Below are 26,996 nucleotides of genomic sequence, written 5' to 3'. Positions count from 1 at the left end.
TGCTTATCTTACTGGTTTTGTTACGAGCAATCGCCTGAGCTCTGTCTTTATTCTCTCTAAACAAATCTGAACTTTTATAACCAGATTATTCACATTATTTTGGCAACTGATACATGGGCAGCTATTTTTAAAAGTGAATGCAAAAAAAAAAAAAAAAAGAAAGCTGATGTATGCTGTGAAGCAGCCACCGGCCTGGCTGCTGCAGTTCTGCCTCCTTGACTAACACAAGAAGCAAGGGCCACCTGAAGAATTTCTGCATGAAGCAGACAGGGACCACTTGCAAATAAGCTCATCTAGTTTATTTCTTAGAAACATGAACACCCTGGGTGCAGCTTTTTCAAGAAACTGTCAAGTCTCCTTCCTTACACTGTCAGTTAAAAGTGAAACTCCTGTCTGTGGGTTACTGACCTCTGCACAATTTTTAGGAAGAAAAAAAAATTTAAAAACTGATTAGCTGATATCTATCAGCCAAAGGGCTTCGTTACCCGGAAATGAGACTTACTATTTGGCATTGCACTGTCAAAGTTGGTTAGAAGTGGAAAATCTGAATATGGGGGTGTGGTGGGGGGGGGGGGTATTTCTGACACTTACATGAATACTCAAGGGGATTTTTAAAAGTAACCTGCCTATATCAAAAAACAACGCTTGACACACCGAATTTCCAAGTTAAAAATATATAACAAAAGCAAGAATCATTCTTATTAAAAAGTTTCTCACCATTATTTTGACTGCAGATAACTCTTTAGGGATAATTTCTGGGAACAACCATCTGGCTGGAATAGTTAACAGTAAATTAATATTTGGGCTCTGTGATTTTTGGCTCTGCCATTTACTAGTTGAATGACCTGGTAAGTCACTTCTTAATTTCCTTGATCTTTAGTTTCCTTATCTGTAAAACAGGAATGACTCCTTTATCCCTAGCAGGGTTGCAGGGAGGATGGTAGGATACTAACTGACATATGTATTTAAAAGCAAAACAGGCTGGGTGCAGTAGCTCACGCCTGTAAACCTAACACTTTGGGAAGCCTAGGCGGAAGGATCAGCTGAGGTCAGGAGTTCAAGACCAGCTTGGTCAAAATGGCAAAACCCCATCTCTACTAAATATATATATAAATATAAATATATATAAATATATATATATATATATATATATATATATATATATATATATATATATATAAATTAGCTGGGCATGGTGGTGTGCCTATAATCCCAGCTACTCGGGAGGCTGGGACAGGAGAATCACTTGAACCCAGGAGGCAGAGGTTGCAGTGAGCCAGTGCCACTCCAACCTGGGCAACAGAGCAAGACTCCGTCTCAAAAAAAGAAGCAGAACAAAGGATGATGGGGACTTTGGGCCATCATACCATTGTTTCTATTTTTGTATAGGTTTTAATTTTTCCATAATAAAATATTTTTTAAAAGACAAAGGCACAGTAATAATTTATTTTTTTTCAAACAGAAGAGGAAATTTTTTGGTGTAACGATGGAAACTGGTTCAAATTTTCCTCCTAGCAAGTTGAAAAGCAGTACCAAATCTGAAATCCAGAGTTTGATTTTTCTATCCTGATTTGACTGTCAACTGGGCATCTAAGAAGAAAAAGGTAATAGAAACTTGCAGTTTCCCATTTCCCTTCTTCCTTCCAATAGAGAAAAAAAATGAGAGCATAGTTAAAACTTAAGTCATATTTATTTTTTAAATCTTACAATGCTGACTTCCCTGAAATCCCTGTATCCATCTAAAAAGTTCAAGACTTTTATGAAAACACCCCCAAGAAACCAAGAGATTTAAAAGCATGTGTGTCCCATGACTCAGAGTGTTCATTATGCCTAAACACCAGTGAAAGTGGTTTTGTGTTTTGTTATGTTTTGGGTGTGTTCATGTGTACATGAAGAATCAGTATTGCCACTTTTTCTCCCTTAATTCAGAATCAGAAAGGAATCACCAAAACACTGGAAAATAGCAAACCAAATGAGATAGGTGGAAAGGGCTTCCAACTCGCACCCAAGGTAACTGGTCCTGGTTGGAAACTCAGCACCTTCTCCCAGTTAGGGCTCTGCCCTGGAGGCTGTCCCTTTAAGTCAGACTTCCTGGTAAGGCTGAGAGATTTCCGCATGCAGCTTCCTGGAGACCGTATAAGATAAACAATAAACTCTGCAACAAAATCATGGACAATAAGCCCCACGTGGCTGTAACAAGAAGCAATTATAAGCATTGACAATGGCTAAGGCATTTCCAACAGGAATGCAAGTCTGTGATAAACAGGGGAGAAACATGCTACCCCACACCTGCACAAACTAAATGATGTGTAAAAAATAGTTCCTAGCCTCTCATCACATTGAGAACTAGTTGCTTCCAAATTCAGCACTCTTTTTAAAAAAATCATTGTCTAAGAGGAAAGCAGTCAGGCCTTTCTTAAAGCACCACTACCTATTAGATGAAAGCTGCTGAGGCCCAGTGACACTACGTGGTCCTTACTCCATGAGTCTCTGTGTTACAGGAAAGGGGTCCTGATCCAGACCCCAAGATAGGGTTCTGGGATCTCATGCAAGAAAGAATTCAGGGCAAGTCCAGCGAGTAAAGTGAAAGCAAGTTTATTAGGAAAGCAAAGGAATAAAAGAATGGCTACTCCATAGACGGTTGCCCATTTTTACGGTTATTTCTTGATTATACGTTAAACAAGGGGTGGATGATTCATGCCTCGCCTTTTTAGAACATATAGGGTAACTTCCTGACGTTGCCAAGGCATTTGTAAACTGTCATGGCACTGGTGGGAGTGTAGCAGTGAGAATGACCAGAGGTCACTCTCGTTGCTATCTTGGTTTTGGTGGGATTTAGCCAGATTCTTTACGGCAAACTTTTTTTTTTTTTTTTTTTTTTTGAGACAGAGTCTCGCTCTGTTGCCCAGGCTGGAGTGCAGTGGTGCAATCTCGGCTCACTGCAAGCCCCACCTCCTGGGTTCACGCCATTCTCCTACCTCAGCCTCCCGAGTAGCTGGGACTACAAGTGCCTGCTACCACACCCGGCTAATTTTTGTATTTTTAGTAGAGATGGGGTTTCACCATGTTAGCCAGGATGGTCTCAATCTCCTGACCTCGTAATCCACCCGCCTCGGCCTCCCAAAGTGCTGGGATTACAGGCGTGAGCCACCGCGCCCGGCCTACTGCAACCTGTTTTATCAGCAAGGTCTTTATGACCTGTATCTTGTGCTGACCTCCTATCTCATCTTGTGACTTAGAATGCCTTAACTGTCTGGGAATGCAGCCCAGCAGGTCTCAGCCTCATGCTACCCAGCTCCTATTCAAGATAGAGTTGCTCTTGTTCACATGCCTCTGACATAAGGGTCACCCTTTGAGTCTCCTGCAGCTGAACCCCCTACCTGGCTAGCTCTGGGGAATTCCCCAACTCAGGAACCAGAGCCCACATTTCTACCAGAGGAGATGAGAGTGCCATACACTTGCTTCCCAGCCTCCCTTGCAGCCACAGCATGAGAACATGAGCAGGCTCAGTCAATCATGTGCTGGGAGGCAAAGCAGCAGGGCTGCTGCAGACCCCATTCTGCGAGGGTGGTGGCAGCTTGCAGAGGCAGAGTAAGGGTAGACTGGGTAGCCACAGCCTATAACCAGCACTGGTGGTGCAAGCCATGGCATCTACACCTACCCAGCAGTGGTAGCAATAGTGTCTTTACAATAACTGTTTGGTGGTATAATTTGGAGTTGTCCCTGTCTCCCTGGTCCTTCCAAAATTCTCTGAGCTACCCTAGACACTGTAATAAATTCATTTTCTGCTTAACTCAGCTGTGTCATCACTCAAGTTCAGCTCACAGGAGGCTTCCCTGACCAGGCTGTCTATAGGACCATGCCCTATACCCCACCATCTTATTCTCTATCATGATACCCTATTGATTTCCTTCCCACTACTTATCACATCCTATAACCAATCCACTTCATTATTAACAACAATACGAACCACCATTGACTGGGGGCTTGCTATGTGTCAGATGGTAGGCTAAGCTAATTTAATTCTATGACCACCCTATAAGATAAGTACTTTTATTATCCCTAGTTTATAGATGAGGAAAGAGGCTCAGAAGGGTTAAAAAAAGTTGTCCAATGTGCCAAGCTTGGCAGTAATGGAATAAGGAACGGAGCCTAGGCCTGCAGCACAGGTTCTTACCACAGTACTCATTCAGGCAGTGACTGAATACACACTGGCCACAGTGCAGGCACCAAGGCCATAGGATAGCCTGGCTCTCATGGAGCCTGGAGGCTGGTGGTCCAATCTCCCACCTGGTATTCTACCCATCACCCAAAAACCCTTCTTGGGGAAGAAATGCAGACTGACATGTGTAAAGATGAGACCAGCTTCTTCCTTTGTTCAACAGAAATGTGCCCAGCTCTGTGCTCAAAGCATCAGGCATGCAAAAATACCTCAGAAGCTCACAGGGAGGAGACGCAGACCTGTACACAATGCTCATCGCTCAACCTGCTGGTTCCCACAGCCTCGAAGCACTGGGCTGCAGAGGAAGAAGCCAGGGACCATTCTCAGGGTCTCCCCAGTGAGAGTGCCATTCCAGCTGGTTGTCAGTGATGTATAGGAGTTGCCAGGCTGAGGAGGGGCGGGGGTCAGCGCAAAGGTGAGAAGTGGGAACAGCAAAGTTCATTCGGGAGGCGAGGAGACAGTCAAAGGGTCTGTGGAAGGGACAGGATGCGAAGGCCAGGGATGAGATGCTTGGAGCCAAGGAAGGAGTTCCAACTCTACCCTGCAGGAAATGGGGAACCAGGGCAAGTCTCTCAGCCAGGACAGCTGCATGACCAGATAGAAATTCTTTTTGTCAAGAACAGTGGCCATGGCCATAGAATACAGTACTAGTCAGATGTTTTTCCTATGTATTTTTAAAGTACACATACATAAATATATTTGCTGAAAGCCAGGAATTGTAATAACAAGAAGTTCCATTTCTATGCTTTCCAACTCCCTCTCCTGGCTGAGTAAGAAGTGAAATAAGTCTGCCCTTCCAACAGAAGGAGTTAAACACAGCCATTCCCTCCTGTAATGTGAAATTACACAGAGCTCCCACATGGATAATTTATAGAGAAAACAAGGAATTCCCCAGCTACTTGATTTTACAACTCCAATCACCCAGATTCCCCCAGTGTGATAACAAGAACCTCACCTCTGGGTTGTGTCATCATTAAAATTAAGAGCTGATTTTTATTTTTTAAAAGAATGTGTGCGGTTGAGCCACAAAGAGCCTCCTGGGTTGAATGAATACCCTGGGAGTGGTGGGAGGAGTCCCCAGAATGACCCTTTGAGGCTGAGAGGGACTCATGCTTAGTAACAGGCCCCAGGGAATGGAATGCTGTGCTAAGTGTGCAGCCCCAGAGGTCTGGAGATGCCAAGCCAGCCAAGGTGGTGAGGGCATAGCAACCAGAACACAGACCAGAAATAAAGGAAGGCAGTTTAGCACAGAGGTGAGGAAGAGGAGTTCTGAGCCAGATAACCTGGGTTCAAATCCCAGTGCTGTCACTCAATGCGTGACCCTGATCATTTACTGAACTTCCCTGTGCCTCTGTTTCCTCCTCTGGTAAATGGGAATAATAAGAGGACCCACTGCAAAAAGTTCTTGTGAAAATCAAATAAGTCAAATATGCATCATTGAGCATAGTGCCTGGCACATAGTAAGTAGCAATTGCAGTTTCCTAGAGGCTATAAGATAAACAATTAATTTTGCAGCAACATGACGGATAATAAGCCCCCATGTGGCACAACAAAAAGCAATTATAAGTGCTGACAATGGCTAGGGCATTTCCAATGGCAATGCAAATGTGTGTAAATAGCTGTTGCTGATACTACATATAATAATCTTATATAAAAGTATAATATATAACATAAACTTATATTTTAAATATACTACATGTAACATTATATAATATGGTAATAGTGATTTTATTATGATCTGCTTTAACCCAATTTAATAAAGAATTTTTCAACAAAAATGAGGGGTCTGAGGAGGGGAGCCCCAGGATCAGGCACCTAAAGTGTGTGTGTGCAGTATTTCCAACCACCTGGAGGTTCAATGTCAGGGTTACCTACCATGGACCACAGAGCCAATCTGCTAGGCCGGAGTCCAGGTGGTACCGCATATGAGCTGCAAAGTTGGGAAAGTCATTCGACCCATAAAAAACAAACAAACAAACAAACAAAAACCTTGATTTCCTCATCTCTGCAAAGGGGATAACAATAGTACTGCCTTCACAGTTTGTGTCAAGCACTGGTGCTCAATTTTACATGTGTTTTTACATAAATCTTTCTAACAACCCTGTGAATCAAAAATGATTATGATATTTATTTTATAAATGAGAAAACCTGAAGTTCAGAGACGTTAAGCAATTGCCAAAGAGTACACAGCTAGATTGACATGCAGGAAATCTACCCCAAGCCAGCACTCTAAGCCAGCCCTCAATTCTGCAGACACATGCAGCATGAGAAGGATGCACCAAAACTCTTCAGAGCAGGAGAGTATTAACCAACATGTGTGCTGGAATCACCCTTTAAGAAGGGCACGTGTTTCCCCACTGCACACCCCAAAGCTTACGGCACCTGTAGGCAGTGAAAAGAAACTCCCCCTTGTTGAGCACCTACTATACGCCAGGCACCATGTTGAGTGTCCTGCCACGTCATTGCCACCTTATCACCATAGCAACCCTCTGAAACAAGGACTAGAAGACATTGAGGCTCAGCGAGGTTGGTTTCCTGGCCCATGGTCACAGAGCTTTTCAGTGGCAGCATCCCTACACACATCTGGTGGGTCCGTTCTGCTCCCACTCAGGCTTGCAGACAGGCTCTGAAAACATTCCTTAATGTCCCTTAGGTGCTCCTCTCCCCCTCATTACCTCCCACTTTGAAAGCACAAAGCTGCTTATTTTGCAGCAGGAAAATGACCATGGGGGCTGAGTAGGGCCATGGTGCAAACTATAATTACTGCAGACAACAATTTGCATTCCAGATCTGAAATGTGCTCAGGGCTCCACTTGAGCCCTGTAATCAGCTTAGCCTTTGCACAAATCTCTCTTGAAATGAAGACATATTAGATGAACTGAGACAGAGCAGGGTTTGGAAAATGTGCCTCTGTCCCCCAGTGAACTGCCACCTAAGGAAAAACCATGCCAAGAAACGTTCAGGGTTGAGTGGGACTTAAGCCCCAGAGAGGCAGAATTCCTCTGCTGCAGAACAAAGAAAACAGCAGCCAGGACAGTGGACAGGCAGGGCCACACGGGTAAAGAATCAAAGGCAGGAAATGCATTACATAACACACGGACCTCAGGGAGGAGGTGGAATGGCCACCCTTCCCTTCTTTATCAGAAATTGCTGTCTTGGCCGGGCGTGGTGGCTCACGCTTGTAATCCCAGCACTTTGGGAGGCCGAGGCGGGCGGATCACGAGGTCAGGACATCGAGACCACGGTGAAACCCCGTCTGTACTAAAAATACAAAAAATTAGCCGGGCGTGGTGGCGGGCGCCTGTAGTCCCAGCTACTTGGAGAGGCTGAGGCAGGAGAATGGCGTGAACCCGGGAGGCGGAGCTTGCAGTGAGCCGAGATTGCGCCACTGCACTCCAGCCTGGGCGACAGAGCGAGACTCCGTCTCAAAAAAAAAAAAAAAAAAAAAAGAAATTGCTGTCTTGCCTATGAGTCACATGTCAGGACACAGTGACCTTGCTGCACAGGACAATAAAGGACACCCACAAGGTCGGCAAAAGGCCTACTATGTGCACACTGTGAGAAAAGGGGCATCCTCTGCATTAGAGAAAGATCTCCAGGAGGGCCTATCTAGGACAAAAAGGCTGCAATTTGGGTCCTCTGGATTGGGGAAGGAGGGTCTAGAGAGGAGAGTGAGACTGGGGGATACCAGAGTTTTTAACCCTGACTGTGGCCTCTTCTACTCATTCTGAACTACAGAAGGATTTGCACTAATTATTTCAGTCCCAAGTGGCTAGAGTAATGGGTCCTGGTTAACCGAAATTTATCACAGCCCAACTTTCTTTTGCTACAGAAAGAAGGGACGGTTTACATGCCAATTTCTATCACCCCAAATCCTGACTAAAGAGCTTCACATGAAATCTCTACTGAGTCGACAGTATCTGCAATCTGAATCTAGACCACCCTAAGAATTGGAATGTTTCTTAAACTTTAATGTGCCCACACATCACCCGGGGATCTCAATGAAATGCAGCTACTGCTTCAGGTCTGGGGTGGAGCCTGAGATTCTGCATATCTAACATGCTTCCGGGTTCTGTTGCCACTAATGTCCCATGGACCACACTTTGAGAACCTTACTAGGGGACATGTAGTGACTTAAGCAGAACTCCCCAGAATGTATTTCCTATGTTTCCATAGTCACGGTGACAAGGGGTGACTTCATTCTAAGAGCAAATAAGTAAACTCAAACACTATGTATCTTTAAAATTCTTGTTTCCAGGCTCAAAACTTCAGCACTTCTATGTTATTTTATTAGTAGCTAACAGGATGACTGTTCTTGAAGGAAAGCCTTGTGCAGATGCTATTAACTGAGGAAAATCCAGTAGAGCTTCCCTTGGCTGATGTTTCCAGAATAGCCCTAGATCCTCTGAGGTACAAAAAACCTGAAGCCCCAAAGGACAATGCAACTGACAATGCTTTTGCCAATGCTCTCCCTCACCGATGACCCTCTCCCACTCTTGGGTGGCCAGCTCATTGCAGTGCAGCCATATTCCTGAGGCTGGGTCACCTACCAGCCCCCCTCCCACCAGCTGTGGCTGGGATCCTCTTCAGGAGGTCCTCATCAGTCACAGTTGCACCTTCCCAATCTGACAGGTACCTTAATAAAACCATTCATCTAATCCAAAGCATTTTTTTTAATGGCTGGAGTTGGCTGCCCTGCCCCGTTATGCAAACAGCACACAATGAGATGCCGATAGCATCTCTCTACCATTGCCAACACAAACCCTGCCAGGCCAGCAGAAATGAACGCGGTGGCTGTAAGCAACAATAGTTGCATGAGTTTGTTTAAACAAACACAACTAACAACAGGTGAAAATGTTTTGAACTCCTCCTATTGCTAAACCAGAGACTTTTAAGGTTGGTTTCTTCTAGAAATAAAACCAGCGTCAAGCGTAAAGGAATGAAAGGCAGCTGAAGGGAAACCACCCAGAAGGCGAACTTTGTGTTTCTTCCAGCAACACACACAGAGGCACAGATTTTGGGACAGATTTTTGACGAGAACTACTGATGCTGAATTAATTGAGATACTTGCATTTTCTTTGCCTCAAAGTAAGGATTCTTTCCTAATCTTGTTCACTGCATTTTTTTGACTTTTGCTTTTTGAGTTTGGTAGCGGAAATATTTCTTAATATATTAAAGAAGTTCAGTGCCACTAAATGACATAAAATTACACATAAGAGATAGCAAAAGGAACTTTAGTCTTTAAACCAAAACCCTAAAATACATTTTTAGAATGCATGTAGTAAGTGAAGGGAAATGGGCATTTATTGAAGTAGGGAGATGATGTTCAATACCACACTCAATGGAGGGCATTTGACAAAGCATATCAGAATGACTAATGAAACCAGATGGGGAAGTCATTTCCTGAGCAACAGGTATCAGGAGAAAAGAAAGAGCGAATCGAGGACAAGTATTTTAGTGGCACATATGCTGGGCCTCTTAGTCACTCTGGATAATGAGATGACTATATTTTTAAAAGAAGAAAAAAATGACGTGACATCAAGACTGGAAGAATAAGGCAGCGGGAGGCTTTATTATGTTTCAAGAACAGCAAATCCGATCCATTTGTACCAATTCTGTAGACTTGAAAAGCCTATTCCAGTCTAAACCTCAAGGCTTTTCCCTCCTTGAGAAGTCTGAGAAATTGCTGATGAACTTCCTGATGCCTGGCAGAGGTTCTTCTTAAGAAAAAACACATTAAATTATAATTACACAAGTTCCGTGATGGGAAACATACTGTTGGGTGGAAGATTATTTTTTAAAAGCCACATATCTTTTTGGCCAGGTGCAGTGGCTCACGCTTGTAATCCTAGCACTTTAGGACGCTGAGACAGGCAGATCACTTAAGCCCAAGAGTTCAAGACCATCTTGGGCAACATGGCAAAACCCCGTCTCTACAGAAAATACAAAGATTAACCAGGCATGGTGGCATGTGCCTGCAGTCCCACCTACTTGGGAGGCTGAGGTGGGAGGATCACCTGAGCCCAGGAGGTCAAGGCTGCAGTGAGCCGTGATTGTGCCACTGCACTCCAGCCTGGGTGACACAGTGAGATCCTGTCTCAAAAAAAAAAAAAAAAAAAAAGCCACATATCTTTTTCCTAAAAAAACCAAATTTGCAATCCGTAGTTATCTGAGTTTCATAATTAAACTAAGGGGAATACACAGGCTGCCATATTAGGTATTTTTCTCTGATTTTTCCAAAGTGATATTCCAAAGTACTGTCCCAAGCAAGCACTCAGAACTCATAAAAATAATGTGCCCAATACAGAGAGGCACCATTCAGCTACCTATTAATTCCTTGGAATATGAATCTTTTGGTCCAGGATGATTGCTTTAGAGCCGTGATTTTTATCTTGGCTGAGTACACAGTATCCATTCTTATCAAGGTGCTTTCCTCCCCTCTCAAATATCCAAGTAAGATTTATGGGGTTTTTTTGTTGTTGTTGTTGCTGTTAGAAAAAGAAGACAAAATTCCTCCAAGTTCACTTTTACCAAGTTCTCACATTTGAAACTCCTCCACAAACATATGTGATGCCATATTTTAAAATTCCATCTTAAGTAAGCATGGGATTTAGTCCAATTTATTGCATTTCTGACTTAGATTCATTTCTGTTGCCTGTTGGGGAGGATTTTTATTCTTAAACCTTAAAACCTAAGACTCCACTCAAAATTGCCACTCAAATATTTGTCTTATTACTTCAGCTTTTTGTCCCCTCAAATATAAAAATTAATATATGCACCCCATAGCAACATAGGAAAGTCAAAACAAAACAAAAAAAAATCATGTATAACCTCACTTCCCAAAAGGAAACCATTATTAATATTTCAGCGTATTTTCTTTTAATCCTCTCAAGTGCTTTTTTTTCATAGCCCAAATTGTACTGTATATACAATTTTGTTTCCTGCTTCTTAAAACATACCAATAAACATTTTCCCTGAATTAAAACTCTTCCTCAACCTTCCCTTGTCACTTACAACTTATATGTACAAAACCACACTTTACACCAACTGCCTCACATTAGTGGAGATTCACACTTTTTCCACTTTTTTCTGTCATTATAACTGCTGCAGCACTAAACATTTTCATGCATAAGTCACATCTCTGGTGACTTCCATGGGATAGATTCCTAGTAGTGGAATTATTGGGCCAATAAACTTACATATGTTTATGGTTCGTTACATAAATAAACAAATTGCTTTCCAGAAAGATGACCAAGTAACACTACCACTGACACCTGTGACAGAGTCCATCCTACAGTACCCTCACCAGCATTTTGAGTTATCACTTAAAATGCTAATTCTGAAGCTTTAAAAAATTTCCAGTCCTCAGACTGACCCGCTGAGGTCAATGATTTCAACTGTTACCTTATTATCAAAATAATCTTCTTTTATCCTTCCAAACAAGATGTTAACTTGTACCACATCGAAACTGCAAACATGAGAAGAATGTAGTCATTTGTTGCATATTCTTATTGGGCAACTACGGTGCGGTGATTAAGAAGCCAAGAACAGTTAGTTCAGTACCAGTCTGCGGCAGTACACAGAGATGCATGCAAAATAAAGTCAGAACCGAATCTACTGCCAAGCGTCACAAGATACTCAAGATCTGAATTACCATCAGTCAACACCTATCAGAAGGAATACATAGAATGTTCAAGAATATATCCAGACTACATTTAAAATTCATTCAACAGCTTTTTGCACAACAAATTTTTCTTCCCTCTAAATTGGTACATATCTCCATATGCAGCAGGAATGTCTTTTTTATTTAAGGGCACATCTACACAAAGAGCAAATGGTCCAGACTCAGTCTTCCATAACCTAGAGTCTGAATTGATCACTCTATAAAATGGAAAAATGTTTCTTTTTTTTTTTTTTTACTTTTTTTTAGTTTTTAACTTTTTTTGAGACAGTGTCTCACTTTGTCACCCAGGCTAGAGTGCAGTGACACGATCACAGATCACCGCAGACTTGACCTCCTGGGCTCAGGTGATCTTCCCATTTCAGCCTGCCGAGTAGCTGGGACCACAGGCGTGTGCCACCACACCTGGCTAATTTTTGTATTTTTTGTAGAGACAGGATTTCGCGATGCTACCCAGGCGGGTCTTGAACTCCTGGGCTCAAAGGGTTCACCCGCCTTGGCCTCCTAAATTGCTAGATTACAGGCTTAAGCCTCCGTGTCCCAATGGAAAAATTATTTTTAAAAAGGAAAGATTTTCTAGTATGCTAGAAATGTTTGGGGATTGATATGGTCTGACTCTGTGTCCCCACCCAAATCTCATCTCAAATTGTAATCCCCATAATCCCCACATGTACAGAGAGGGTCTGGTGGGAGGTGATTGGATCATGGGGGCAGTTTCCCCAATGCCATTCTCATTATAGTGAGTGAGTTCTCACAAGATCTGATGGTTTTATTAGTGTTTAACAGTTCTTCCTTCACACGCTTGCTCTCTTGCCTGCCACCATGTAAGATGTGCCTGCTTTCCCTTCCACTATGATTGTAAGTTTCCTGAGGCCTCCCCAGCAATGCAAAATTGTGAGTCAATTAAACCTCTTTTCTTTATAAATTACCCAGTTTCGGGTATTTCTTTACAGCAATGTGAAAATGGACTAATACAGGGATATAGTCCTCACATTCCCTTCCCAGGATATTTGCCCCACTTCACCAATGTTGCCCACAGCTCCTGCTGAGTGAATATGGCATAATAGTAGTAGTAGCAGGGATGGAGGGAATATTTACTGAGCAGTTACTATGTCACAGACCCAGTGCTAAATACTTGATATGATTATTTAAGTCAATCTTCGTAATAACCCTATGAGCTACATATGATTTCACATGGGGAATCTGAGTCTCAGTGAGGCTGATTACTTGCCCAAGCTGGTAAGTGACAGATCCATTTGACCTTGACTCTCTGGCCACAGATGACTGAACCAAGAGGTAGAGAAGCCCTTTTAAGAGCTAGCCAGCCGACTGCACACCACTTGTGAAGCCCAGTGCGAGAAAGATAAACTGATGCAATTGAAGTTTTCTTAGGGATTTGGGGATGGGGAAACTGAGAGTATGCCATAAGCTGTAGGAGGGCGAGTTGCTGAAAGATCACACTGAGTTGGTCCAGAGCTGGCATCATGACAAGCCCAACAGTGCCACATATAAGGAGGAGACACCGGGAGCAGAACCTATAGGTCAGTAACAGCTGAAGGCAGAGAGACAAGGGGAATGAAACTGACCCACAAAGAGAAGTCCTAGGTTCCTGCAACTATATATTCTCCTACTAAAAAGCCATTTTCTTGAGGTAATGGAGCAAGTGCCTATTCTTTGCCAAAAACTCTGTCTAAAATATCCACCAAGAAATGACAGCAGAGATACTCCCCACTCAGGGTCTGAACTCTCATCAGCGTCTACCCTGCATAGCAAATTAGCATCACTAGTAACAACCCAACTGTGTGCCTCTTAATGAGATGCAAGTAACCGGCATCCCTTAGGATGTTTTCCTGCCCAAAAGTGTTTAACCTAAAACAAATTAAGTCTTCAGATCCAAATTACCAGATTACAAGAAATATATAGAGCTGAGGGACAAGTTAAATGACATCATAGGGAAGCAGTCAGATAAACCCAACTGTGAGACACATTCCAAAGTTCCATGGTTTTTTTTGAGACAGCGTCTCACTCCATTGCCCAGGCTGGACTGCAGTGGCATAATCACAGCTCACTGCAACCTCCAACTCCAGAGCTCAAGTGATCCTCCCACCTCAGCTGCCCAAGTAGCTGAGACTACAGGCATGCACCACCATGCCTGGCTAATTTTTGTATTTTTTGTACAGATAGGTTTCGCCATGTTGCCCAGCCTGGTCTTGAACTCCTAAGCTCAAGCAATCCATCCGCCTTGACCTCCCAAAGTGCTGGGATTACAGGCATGAGCCACTGTGCCCAGCCTCCAAAGTTTCAAAAGACAAATTGGTCTTTTCAAAAATTGGAGGGATGAGGGGAGTATCTGAGAATCAAAAAGCCTTAAGAAACATAAAAAATGAAATCATGGTCCTTGACTGGAGAAAAACAAACAAAAAAGAAATCCAGCTAGATGCAGTGCATGATCCTTGAATGATCTGGGGGAAACCAGTTATAAAAGACAACTGAGAAAATATGAATATAGATGGAATATTAGAATGTTGGAGAATTATTGATAACTTAGGTTTGATGATGATGCTATGATAATGTAGGAAAATGTCCTTATAATTAGGACATATATACTGAAATATTTAGACGTGAAGAATCATAGTATCTGTAATTGTGTTACTTTGGAATGGTTTAGTAAAATAAAGCCAAACTGTATCAACAACTAGAGACAAATACATAAAGCAAACGTTAGGAACTGTTAATTCTAGATGGTGAGTGTTCGCTGCACTTATCTTTTAACTTTTCCATATGTTTGAAATTTTTCATAATAAAAGTTGGAAAATAGCACACAATAAATAAGAATCATGGAAACCACGTAGGAGATACCACGTGAAGGCAGACATCCCTTCTCCCAATAGACCACACTCAATAATGCCTCCTCCCTGCCAGAACAAGTATTGTATACACATCTTCAGTTTAGCCCCAGAGGAAGCTGTTGTTTGTTTTTACGGGGTAGGCTGCACAAAAGGCCCATGTTAACATCTAGAATCACCATCACCCCAATAGGATAGACAGAGGAAATGACAGAGTCACCCATCTAACTTGTGCTGAGTCATAAGTTTTCTCCCCATCCTCTTTTTAATGAAGTGGTTTAGTTCAACCTGCATAAATTAAATGCACTTCCCTGAAGTCAGAGCTTTACACTTAACACAAATTTTCATCTGTCCATAAAAAAGTAATCAGTCTCATTCCCCCTTTTCTCTAAATGAAATGTTAGGTCGAATCAGCCCTGAAGTACAAAAACACATCATGTGGCAGTATTCTGCTGTACAGAATGTCTCCTCTTCCCTGAATGTGTATTAACCAAGGGGTCAGGTGTTGGTGGTCCTTGCTGCTGCTACAGCATCTAATCCCTCTGGTTTTATTTCCAGTACCACGTGGGAGTTGGCAGTAACAGTCATGCACAAAAAACTGGTCCTGGAGTTGTGTTCATTGAGATTTCCAGGGTTGGATGGCAGAGAGAGCCTGAGTGGAGAATGACAAATGCAGGAGGCCCAAAAATCAAGGAAGAAAAGAATTTTAATCATCACACTTATATAGGGCAGCACATTTTATTTATTTATTTATTTATTTATTTATTTATTTATTTTGAGACGGAGCCTCGCTCTGTCGCCCAGGCTGGAGTGCAGTGGCGCAATCTCGGCTCACTGCAAGCTCCGCCTCCCGGGTTCACGCCATTCTCCTGCCTCAGCCTCTCCAAGTAGCTGGGACTACAGGCGCCCGCCACCACGCCCGGCTAATTTTTTGTATTTTTAGTACAGACGGGGTTTCACCGTGGTCTCGATCTCCTGACCTTGTGATCCGCCCACCTCGGCCTCCCAAAGTGCTGGGATTACAAGCGTGAGCCACCGTGCCTGACCAGGGCAGCCCACTTTAAAATGGGCCCCATGCAATCAAGATTAATGATTATTAGTTTTTAGAGACTACCAATTTCAATTACAGAGGAAGAATAAGTTTGTAAGACTTATTCATCTTCGATAATAGAATGTATTTTAAGTGATGTTACTTATAATTAAGTGGTTAGTAAGTCAAATGTGTGCACCTAACATAGACAAGAAGGGATGGAAGGAGCAAAAGATTCCTAATATTCATGAGGCATCTGGTTACACTAAATATGCATAAGACTTACAAGGCACTAAATATAGAGGCACTAATAACACATGAGCACGTAACATACATGAGGCCTTAGCTCGGCTCCCCATTGAAGATACCTGTTCTAGCCTCATGTATCTTCTGCCCAAGAGATAAAACAGAAATTAGCCAGCTGTTCATCCAGCTAATTGGCAAACTGCAGTAAAGACCAGGCGTACTTGTCCCTGAGTCGCTTTGATAAAGCTAGTGTGTGCCACTGGCCCAGGACGCCTTTGTCTGTGAGTCTCTTGCTTGAAGTTCAACTCCAGTCCTTGTAGCTGCATCATCAGTGGTGAAAGCTGACACTGTACAGAGAGATAGGACATACGGACATTGCGAAGCCCAGGACTCAGGTAGTGTGGTCCTTCCATCCTGCCTGCACTCTCTGTGAAGTGTGTTAATGGATCCCATCTTTTTCCCCTTGCTTCTAGCTGTGTCTTTCAATTGAGTTAACGGGCAGTATGATTTGGGCATTTAAAGGGGGGTGGTATTAGAGCCACAATCCAATCTCATCCAGTCTATTCAGTGAGCCACACTCACTGTGAAGAGGAAGAAGTTGATGACAGAGAAGAAAATCCAATAACAGGACTTTTACCAACCACCATGCAAGAGGCTTCAATTCCCATTCCCAGATTCAGACACAGGCAGAAAGAGAAAATAAACCTAACATGGAGGAAAGAAAGGGAAGTTTCGGCTTCAGAAAAGGAGGATTTTCTAAATAGGTATGTTCCCTCAGTTCTCGACATCACCATCTCCTCTCATGCTTTCAAATACATAAGGCTCTTTTGGAGGTAGCAAGATCACTACCATGACATTTTTTTGTGTGTAATAAAGGCTACATTTGATTAAAATTAAAAATAAAAATTTCCATGAACAGTCATCAATACGACCAACCACAAAACAATACTGAGACTGATTCTTGGACCACCTTCTGTTTAAAACCCCTGACTGAACTCCAATACTTCCCAACAGTCTAGAAATGGCCTTAAGCCATTTCAGAACACAATTTTCTAGGACCTGCTATTATTTTGATTCATCCCGAGGACTGTTATGTTTTATGTCTTGCTGAATAGCTTGCCAAACAGGCTGTTCTTGCTCCCAGAAGAGATTGTCCAGGTTAAAAAAAAGTCAATAACTAAATGGACTGCTTCTAACCAAAGATGAAAGAAGAGGAGTTAGGAGTTTTGCGCACATGGAGTGAGACAGGAAAAAAATGGAATCAGGATGATTACCTTTTATGATAGGAGGAGAGTTGGGGGAAGAATTTTGTAGGCAAGAATTATTTGTATCTGCTCCAGTGCCGCCGCCTCCTTCTAGAAACTGCCCCTTCACTCCCACTGTTACTATGGTTACCATAGGAGTCACCATGGTGGTACAGCATAATCCCACTCCCTGGCCACTGCTGATTGGTCCAAGAGTATCCACTTGATCCAAGCTGGACCAATCAGAATCCCTCCCTAGTAATTCTGGCTTTGAGAGAGAGAAGGCTGTCTCTCTGTAGATGGCTGCATTTCAACTGTATTGAGAAATGGAAAAAGTCAGTTGGCCAAGCAAATGTGCTAACAGCAGAGAGGAGTCAGGAATCCTCATGGGCTTCCAATGCCTCGTTCCAGGTACTTCTGAGCTTCCACTGCATTCCACGAAATACTTCCCATACCCCTATATCTTTAAAAACTCTCCTTGCTTAAGCTAATTTGAGTTGAGTTCCTGTCACTTGCAACTAGGATTTCCTAATTAACCCAGAGGGCCAAAGTAAAAGCATATTTTACCCTGCATAACTCTGGAACTAAAAAGGGACTAAGCAAGGACTAATCAAAACGATAACTATATAAAATAAACAGGCATCTAGAAACTCAAAAATGCAAATCTGCTCAACTGGCACACAAGCCTACTGTTAACTCCCACAGACCTCACATATGGCCAGAAAAAGAAACGGCTTTGAATCTAAGAATGAGCTCCAATGTTCCTGGCATATTTTTGGTGTCAGCAGGTTGAAGATGACGTGAGCTTTCCCTCACAGGTGTCAGGATCTATACAGCCTGGCTTCTCTGCTGCCTGAAGGGAAATGAGACAAGCAGGACTAAGTGGAAACCCAGGTATGGTCGGTTTTGCCTTTATGAGGGGGCAGCTCACATTAAAAAAAAAAAAGCATCTGTTAAATACTTATCTTTAGAAAACAGTCATCTCAGGAATAAAGGAACCCTAGTTATATACAGCTAATATTTTCTGTGCTTACCTACATGAGAGACATTCTTCAGGTCACTTTACACACATAATTACTAAGTCTCTGGTCTTCAGAAAATGGCATTATTGTCCATACTTACTTTGCAGATAAGAGATCTGATGCTCTGAAATGTGTCTAAAGCCCCCAATCTGGCATTCTGACCCCAAAGCATATACCTTTTCACCATCTAAGCATTTATTATGGCTGCCAAGCACTGTCCACCAAACTCAGACTCTGGGCTGACCAATAAAACTGCTAACCCCAAGGGCGCATGGAAGTAGCCTCTAGATTGACTCTCAGGGAGGTGGGGAGGACTGGGACAGGAGGTGGGGGCAAACACCTTGAAGCACTGCAGAGCACAGCACAGCATGTGCCAGCCCCTTTTGTGCACCCAGATTTCATCAGTCCCCAGAGGCTTAGCCACAGCACATGTTCTGTTTTTGAGGCAGAGTCTCGCTCTATCGCATAGGCTGGAGTGCAGTGGCATGATCTCGGCTCACTGCAACCTCCGCCTCCTGGGTTCAAGCAATTCTCTTGCCTCAGGCTCCCAAGTAGCTGGGGTCCCAGGAGTGTGCCAACACATCTGGCTAATTTTTGTATTTTTAGTAGAGACAGGGTTTTGCCATGTTGGCCAGGCTGGTCTCAAACTCCTGACCTCAAGTGATCCACCTGCCTCGGCCTCCCAAAGTACTGGGATTACAGGCATGAGCCACGATGCCCGGCCCACAGCACATGTTCAATGAAACACCCCGATGTGTTCTAAGACCTGAAACTTTTAATGTAATCCTCCTGTTGCTTATGGAAGATTGTGACTGTGGAAGGAGTTCTTTTTTAATTATTCTAAGTTTATTGTTTTGCTAATTATAAAGGCAATACACACTCTCTTTAAAAAATTCAGACTTTATAAAAAATATGTAACTAACACAACAACAGTTCCCTGGGACTTCGTCTACTCCGTATTGTTGTTCAACAGTGACGATACTTTTTTCTATGTATATATTAATATATTTTTTCCCCATAAGAAGGGATCATTTTAGTTTTTATGGTTTTAATGTGCTTTTCTTTAGTTATGGTTTAAATCCTATAAATATATGCTTTACATTATATGCCTCTGCATCAATTGCACTTGTTATAATCATCACATTGTTGAGAACACAGGCTCTGAAACCAGACTGACTGGGTTCAAAAGCTACATCCACTACTTAATTGCTGTAGGTCTTTGAGGATGATTCTGGTAGAAGTTTTCCCATTTGAAAACTGAGGATAATAATAATATTGACTAAACAGTGCTGTAGGGGAATGTGATTACTTGCAAAGTACTAGGAGCAGTAGATAGCACATTCCAGAGGCTAACAAATGAAAGACATTATTATTGCTATTGTTTTTATTATAGGGATCTCTCATTTTATTGCACTTTGCAGGTACCACAAACTGAAGGTTTGTGGTAAACCTGCATTGAGCAAGTCTATCAGTGCCATTTTTTCCAACAGTATGTGCTCAATTTGCATCTCTGCATCACATTTTGTTCACTCAAAATTCAACAGTTCAAACTTTTTCATTATTATCATATCTGTTATGGTGATCTCTGATCAGTCATCTTTGATGTTACTATTATAATTGTTTTGGGGTGCCACGAACCATCCTCATATAAGATGGTGAGCTTAATCAATAAATGTGTGTGTTCTGACTGCTCTATCAACCAACCATCCCATCTCTCTCCCTCTCCTCAGGCCTCCCTATTCCCTGAGACACACTAATATTGAAATTAGGCCATTCAATAACCCTAGAATGGTCTCTAAGTTTTAAAGTGAAAGGAAGAGTTGCCTGTCTCTCACTTTAAGTCAAAAGCTAGAAATGATTAAGCTTTTTTTTTTTTTTTTTTTTTTTTGAGACGGAGTCTCGCTCTGTCGCCCAGGCCGGAGTGCAGTGGCGCAATCTCTGCTCACTGCAAGCTCCGCCTCCCGGGTTCACGCCATTCTCCTGCCTCAGCCTCTCCGGGTAGCTGGGACTACAGGCGCCCACCACCACGCCCGGCTAATTTTTTTTGTAGTTTTAGTAGAGACGGGGTTTAACCGTGGTCTCAATCTCCTGACCTCGTGATCCGCCCGCCTCGGCCTCCCAAGTGCTGGGATTACAAGCGTGAGCCACCGCGCCCGGCCGAAATGATTAAGCTTAGTGAGGAAGGCGTGTCCAGCGTTGAGGCAGGCTGAAAGTTAGGCCTATTGTACCCAACAGCCAAGTTGTAAATGCAAAGGAAAAGTTCTTGAAGGAAATTGAAAGTGCTACTCCAGTGAACACATAAAAAGATAAGAAAGCAAAACAGCTTTATTGCTAATAGGGAGAAAGTTTGAATGGTGTGGATAAAAGATCAAACCAGCCACAACATTCCTCTAAGCCAAAGCCCAATCTAGAGCAAGGCCCTAACTCTGTTCAATTCTGTGAAGGTGAGAGGAAGCTGCAGAAGAAAAGTTTGAAGCTAACAGAGGTTGGTTAGTTCATGAGGTTTAAGGAAGGAAGCCGTCTTCATAAAAGTGCAGGATGAAGCAGCAAGTCCTGATGTAGAAGCTGCAGCAAGCTACCCAGAAGATCTGGCTATGATAATCGACAAAGGAGGTGACACTAAACAACAGATTTTCAGTGTAGATGAAAAAGCCTTATCTTGGAAGAAGATGCCAGCTGGAGCTTTCCTAGCTAGAGAGAAGTCAATGCTTGGTTTCAAAGCTTCAAAAGACAGAATGACTTTCTTATTAGGAGCTAAGGCAGTTGGTGACTTTAAGTTGAAGCCAATGTTCATTGACCATTCCGAAAATCCCAGGGCTCTTAAGAATGATGCTAAATCTACTTTGCCTGTGCTCTATAAAGGGAACAACAAAGCCTGGATGGCAGCACATCTGTTTGCAGGATGATTTACTGAATATTTTAAGCCCACTCTTGAGACTTACTGCTCAGAAAAGAAGATACCTTTTAAAATATTACTGCTCACTGACAATGCATCTGGTCACCCAAGAGCTTCGATAAAGCTCTACAAGGAGATTAATGTTGTTTTCATGCCTGCTAATTCAACATCAGTTCTGCAGCCCATGGATAGAGGAGTCATTTTGACTTTCAAGCTTGTTATTTAAAAAATACATCTCTTTAGGTCAGGCACGGTGGTTCACGACTGTAATCCCAGCACTTTGGGAGTACAAGGCAGGCGAATCTCTTGAGGTCAGGAGTTCAAGACTAGCTTCACCAACATGGTAAAACCCCATCTCTACTAAAAATACAAACATTAGCCAAGTGTGGTGGTGGGTGCCTATAATTCCAGCTACTCGGGAGGCTGAGGCAGGAGAATAACTTGAACCGGGGAGGCAGAGGTGCAGTAAGCCAGGATTGTGCTACCGCACTCCAGCCTGGGCGACAGAGAGAGACTCTGACTCAAAAAAAAAAAAACCTCTTTGGAAGGCTGAGGCAGGTGGATCACTTGAGGTCAGAAGTTCGAGACCAGCCTGGCCACATGGTGAAACCCCATCTCTACTAAAAATACTAAAATTAGCCAAGCGTGGTGGCCAGTGCCCATAATCCCAGCTACTCGGGCGGCTGAGGCAGAATTGCTTGAACCCAAAAGGTGGAGGTTGCAGGGAGCCGAGATCACTCCACTGCACTCCAGCATGGATGACAGAGCGAGACTGCGTCTCAAAACAAAAAACAAAACAAAACAAAGACATCTCTTAAGGCCATAGCTGCCATAGACAGTGTTTCCTCTGGAGGCTGTGGGCAAAGTAAATTGAAAATCTTCTGTAAAGGATTCACCATTCTAGATGCCATTAAGAACACTCATGATTCATGGGCAGAGGTCAAAATTCCAACATTAATAGGACTTTGGAAGAAGCTGATTCCAACCTTCATTGATGACATTGAGGGGTTTAAGACTTCCATGTTGGAAGTCACTGCAGATGTGGTGAAAATGGCAAGAGAACTAGAATTAGAAGTAGAGCCTGAAAATGTGAGTGAATTGCTGCAATCTCATGATAAAGCTTGAACGGATGAGGAGTCGCTTCTTATGGATGAGCAAAGAAAGTGGTTTCTTTTTTTTTTTTTTGTGAGACAGTCTTACTTTTTTGCTCAGGCTGGAATGCAGTGGTGCTATCTCAGCGCACTGCAACCTCTGCCTCCCAGGTACAAGCAATTCTCCTGCCTCAGCCTCCCAAGTAGCTGGGATGACAGGCGCCTGCGCCACCGTGTCCAGCTAATTTTTGTATTTTTAATAGAGACAGGGTTTCACCATGTTGGCCAGGCTGGCCTTGAACTCCTGACCTCAAGTGATCCACCTCAGCCTCCCAAAGTGCTAGAATTACAGATGTGAGCCACCGTGCTCAGCCAAAAAGTAGTTACTTGAGATAGAATCTACTTGTGGCAAAGATGCTGTGAACATTCTTGAAATGATAACAAAGGATTTAGGATATTCCATAAACTGAATTGATAAAGCAAGCAGCAGGATCTGAGAGGACTGACTGCAATTTTGGAAGTTCTCCTATGGGCTAAATGCATCGTATTCTATAGGAAATCTTTCATGAAAGGAAAGAGTCAATCCATGCAGCAAATGTCATTGTTATCTTATTTTAAGAAATTGCCGGGGTGGAGCCAAGATGGCTGAATAGGAACAGCTCCAGTCTACAGCTCCCAGCGTGAGTGACACAGAAGACGGGTGATTTCTGCATTTCCAACTGAGGTACCGGGTTCATCTCACTGGGGAGTGTCGGAAAGTGGGTGCAGGACAGTGGGTGCAGTGCACCAAGAGTGAGCCGAAGCAGGGCGAGGCATTGCCTCACCCAGGAAGTGCAAGGGGTCACGGAATTCCCTTTCCTAGTCAAAGAAAGGGGTGACAGATGGCACCTGGAAAATTGAGTCATTCTCACCCTAATACTGCGCTTTTCCAACAGTCTTAGCAAACAGCACACCAGGAGATTATATCCTGCACCTGGCTTGGAGGGTCCTACGCCCACAGAGCCTCGCTCTTCACTAGCACAGCAGTCTGAGATCAAACTGCAAGGCGGCACTGAGGCTGGGGGAGGGGCGCCCGCCATTGCCGAGGCTTGAGTAGGTAAAACAAAGCGACGGGAAGCTCGAACTGGGTGGAGCCCACCACAGCTCAAGGAGGCCTGCCTGCCTCTGTAGACTCCACCTCGGGGGCAGGGCATAGCCAAACAAAAGGCAGCAGAATCCTCTGCAGACTTAAATGTCTCTGTCTGACAGCTTTGAAGAGAGTAGTGGTTCTCCCAGCACGCAGCCGGAGATCTGAGAATGGACAGACTGCCTCCTCAAGTGGGTCCCTAACCCCCTAGTAGTCTAACTGGGAGGCACCCCCCAATAGGGGCACAATGACACCTCACACGGCCGGGTACTCCTCTGAGACAAAACTTCAGAGGAAAGATCAGGCAGCAACATTTGCTGCTCAACAATATCTGCTGGTCTGCAGCCTCCGCTGCTGACACCCAGGCAAACAGGATCTGGAGTGGACCTCCAGCAAATTCCAGCAGATCTGCAGCTGAGGGTCCTGACTGTTAGAAGCAAAACTAACAAACAGAAAAGACATCCAACCAAAACCCCATCTGTACGTCACCATCATCAAAGACCAAAGGTAGATAAAACCACAAAGATGGGAAAAAAACAGTGCAGAAAAACTGGAAACTCTAAAAATCACAGCGCCTCTCCTCCTCCTGAGAGGTGACAGCGTGCTGGCAGTCCTCACAGCCCTCACTTGCTCTCGGCACCTCCTCTGCCTGGGCTCCCACTTTGGTGGCACTTGAGGAGCCCTTCAGCCCACTGCTGCACTGTGGGAGCCCCTTTCTGGGCTGGCCAAGACTGGAGCCCGCTCCCTTAGCTTGCAGGGAGGTGTGGAGGGAGGGGTGAAAGTGGGAACCAGGGCTGCGCGCGGCGCTTGCGGGCCAGCTGGAGTTCCGGGTGGGTGTGGGCTTGGCAGGCCCGGCACTCGGAGCAGCCGGCTGGCCCTGCTGGCCCCGGGCAATGAGGGGCTTAGCACCCGAGCCAGCAGCTGCAGAGGGTGTACTGGGTCCCCCAGCAGTGCCAGCCCACTGGCGCTGTGCTCAATTTCTCACCAGGCCTTAGCTGCCTTCCCAAGGGGCAGGGCTCAGGACCTGCAGCCCACCATGCCTGAGCCTCCCACCCCCTCTATGGGCTCCTGTGCGGCCCGAGCCTCCCCAGTGAGCGCCGCCCAATGCTCCACGATGCCTAGTCCCATAGACCACCCAAGGGCTGAGGAGTGCGGGTGCACAGCGCAGGACTGGCAGGCAGCTCCACCTGCAGCCCCAGTGCGGGATCCACTGGGCAAAGCCAGCTGGGCTCCTGAGTCTGGTGGGGATGTGGAGAACCTATAAGTCTAGCTCAGGGATTGTAAATACACCAATCAGCACCCTGTGTCTAGCTCAGGGTTTGTGAATACACCAATCGACACTCTGTGTCTAGCTAATCTAGTGGGGACGTGGAGAACCTTTATGTCTAGCTCAGGGATTGTAAATACACCAATCAGCACCCTGCGTCTAGCTCAGGGTTTGTGAATGCACCAATTGACACTCTGTATCTAGCTACTCTGGTGGGGCCTTGAAGAACCTTTATGTTTAGCTCAGGAATTGTAAATACGCCAATCAGCACTCTGTATCTAGCTCAAGGTTTGTAAACACACCAATCAGCACCCTGTGTCTAGCTCAGGACTTGAGAATGCACCAATCGACACTCTGTATCTAGCTACTCTGGTGGGGATGTGGAGAACCTTTGTGTCTAGCTCAGGGATTGTAAACGTGCCAATCAGCGCCCTGTCAAAACAGACCACTCGGCTCTACCAATCAGCAGGATGTGGGTGGGGCCAGATAAGAGAATAAAAGCAGGCTGCCCGAGCCAGCAGTGGCAACCCACTCGGGTCCCCTTCCACACTGTGGAAGCTTTGTTCTTTCGCTCTTTGCAATAAATCTTGCTACTGCTCACTCTTTGGGTCCACACCGCTTTTATGAGCTGTAACACTCACCGCGAAAGTCTGCAGCTTCACTCCTGAAGCCAGCGAGACCATGAGCCCACCGGGAGGAATGAACAACTCCAGACATGCCACCTTAAGAGCTGTAACACTCACCGCGAAGGTCTGCAGCTTCACTCCTGAGCCAGCGAGACCACGAACCCACCAGGAGGAAGAAACTCCGAACACAACCGAACATCAGAAGGAACAAACTCCAGACGCACCACCTTAAGAGCTGTAACACTCACCGCGAGGGTCCGCGGCTTCATTCTTGAAGTCAGTGAGACCAAGAACCCACCAAATCCAGACACACTCCAAAGGAACACAGCTCCTCACCAGCAATGGAACAAAGCTGGATGGAGAACGACTTTGACGAGTTGAGAGAAGAAGGCTTCAGACCATCAAACTACTCTGAGCTAAAGGAGGAAGTTCGAACCCATGGCAAAGAAGTTAAAAACCTTGAAAAAAAATTAGACTAATGGCTAACTGGAATAACCAATGCAGAGAAGTCCTTAAAGGACCTGATGGAGCTGAAAACAAAGGCACGAGAACTACGTGACAAATGCACTAGACTCAGTAGCCGATTCGATTAGCTGGAAGAAAGGGTATCAGTGACGGAAGATCAAATCAATGAAATGAAGCGAGAAGAGAAGTTTAGAGAAAAAAGAACAAAAAGAAACGAACAAAGCCTCCAAGAAATATGGGACTATGTGAAAAGACCAATTCTACGTCTGGTTGGTGTACCTGAAGGTGACGGGGAGAATGGAACCAAGTTGGAAAACACTCTGCAGGATACTATCCAGGAGAACTTCCCCAATCTAGCAATGCAGGCCAACATTCACATTCAGGAAATACAGAGAACACCACAAAGATACTCCTCGAGAAGAGCAACTCCAAGACACATAACTGTCAGATTCACCAAAGTTGAAATGAAGGAAAAAATGTTAACGGCAGCCAGAGAGAAAGGTTGGGTTACCCACAAAGGGAAGCCCATCAGACTAACAGCTGATTTCTTGCCAGAAACTCTACAAGCCAGAAGAGAGTGGAGGCCAATATTCAACATTTTTAAAGAAAAGAATTTTCAACCCAGAATTTCATATCCAGCCAAACTAAGCTTCAGAAGTGAAGGAGAAATAAAGTCCTTTACAGACAAGCAAATGCTGAGAGATTTTGTCACCACCAGGCCTACCCTAAAAGAGCTCCTGAAGGAAGCACTAAACATGGAAAGGAACAACCGGTACCAGCCACTGCAAAAACATGCCAAATTGTAAAGACCATCGAGGCTAGGAAGAAACTGCATCAACTAATGAGCAAAATAACCAGCTAACATCATGATGACAGGATCAAATTCACATATAACAATATTAACCTTAAATGTAAATGGGCTAAATGCTCCAATTAAAAGACACAGACTGGCAAACTGGATAAAGAGTCAAGACGCATCAATGTGCTATATTCAGGAAACCCATCTCACGTGCAGAGACACACATAGGCTCAAAATAAAGGGATGGAGGAAGATCTACCAAGCAAATGGAAAACAAAAAAAGGCAGGGGTTGCAATCCTAGTCTCTGATAAAACAGACTTTAAAACAACAAAGATCAAAAGAGACAAGGCCATTACACAATGGTAAAGGGATCAATTCAACAAAAAGAGCTAACTATCCTAACTATATATGCACCCAACACAGGAGCACTCAGA

At 44.1% G+C, this 26,996-nt stretch overlaps 1 protein-coding gene across 5 annotated transcripts in view; it reads right to left on the bottom strand.

Moving 5' to 3' along the window:
• ARHGEF3 (Rho guanine nucleotide exchange factor 3) overlaps positions 1-26,996 on the bottom strand; it is a 361,980-nt gene that overhangs the window by 198,139 nt on the left and 136,845 nt on the right. The window contains exons 1-2 of one of the 5 annotated variants that reach the window (XM_063645523.1): positions 16,667-16,710; positions 16,238-16,372 (exon numbers count right to left, since the gene is read on the bottom strand). The exons of the other annotated variants lie outside the window; for them this stretch is intronic. Of the exons in view, the coding sequence (XP_063501593.1) occupies positions 16,238-16,372; positions 16,667-16,693 (162 nt within the window). The 5' untranslated portion in view covers positions 16,694-16,710. Of the gene's footprint in view, positions 1-16,237; positions 16,373-16,666; positions 16,711-26,996 lie in introns of those variants that run through there. 5 annotated transcript variants of the gene reach the window in all.

This window comes from Symphalangus syndactylus, chromosome 1, assembly GCF_028878055.3.
Source record: "Symphalangus syndactylus isolate Jambi chromosome 1, NHGRI_mSymSyn1-v2.1_pri, whole genome shotgun sequence".
Lineage (NCBI taxonomy): Eukaryota > Metazoa > Chordata > Mammalia > Primates > Hylobatidae > Symphalangus > Symphalangus syndactylus.
The sequence above is the reverse complement of the archived record's forward strand: the minus strand, read 5'-3'. Positions and strand labels throughout refer to the sequence as shown.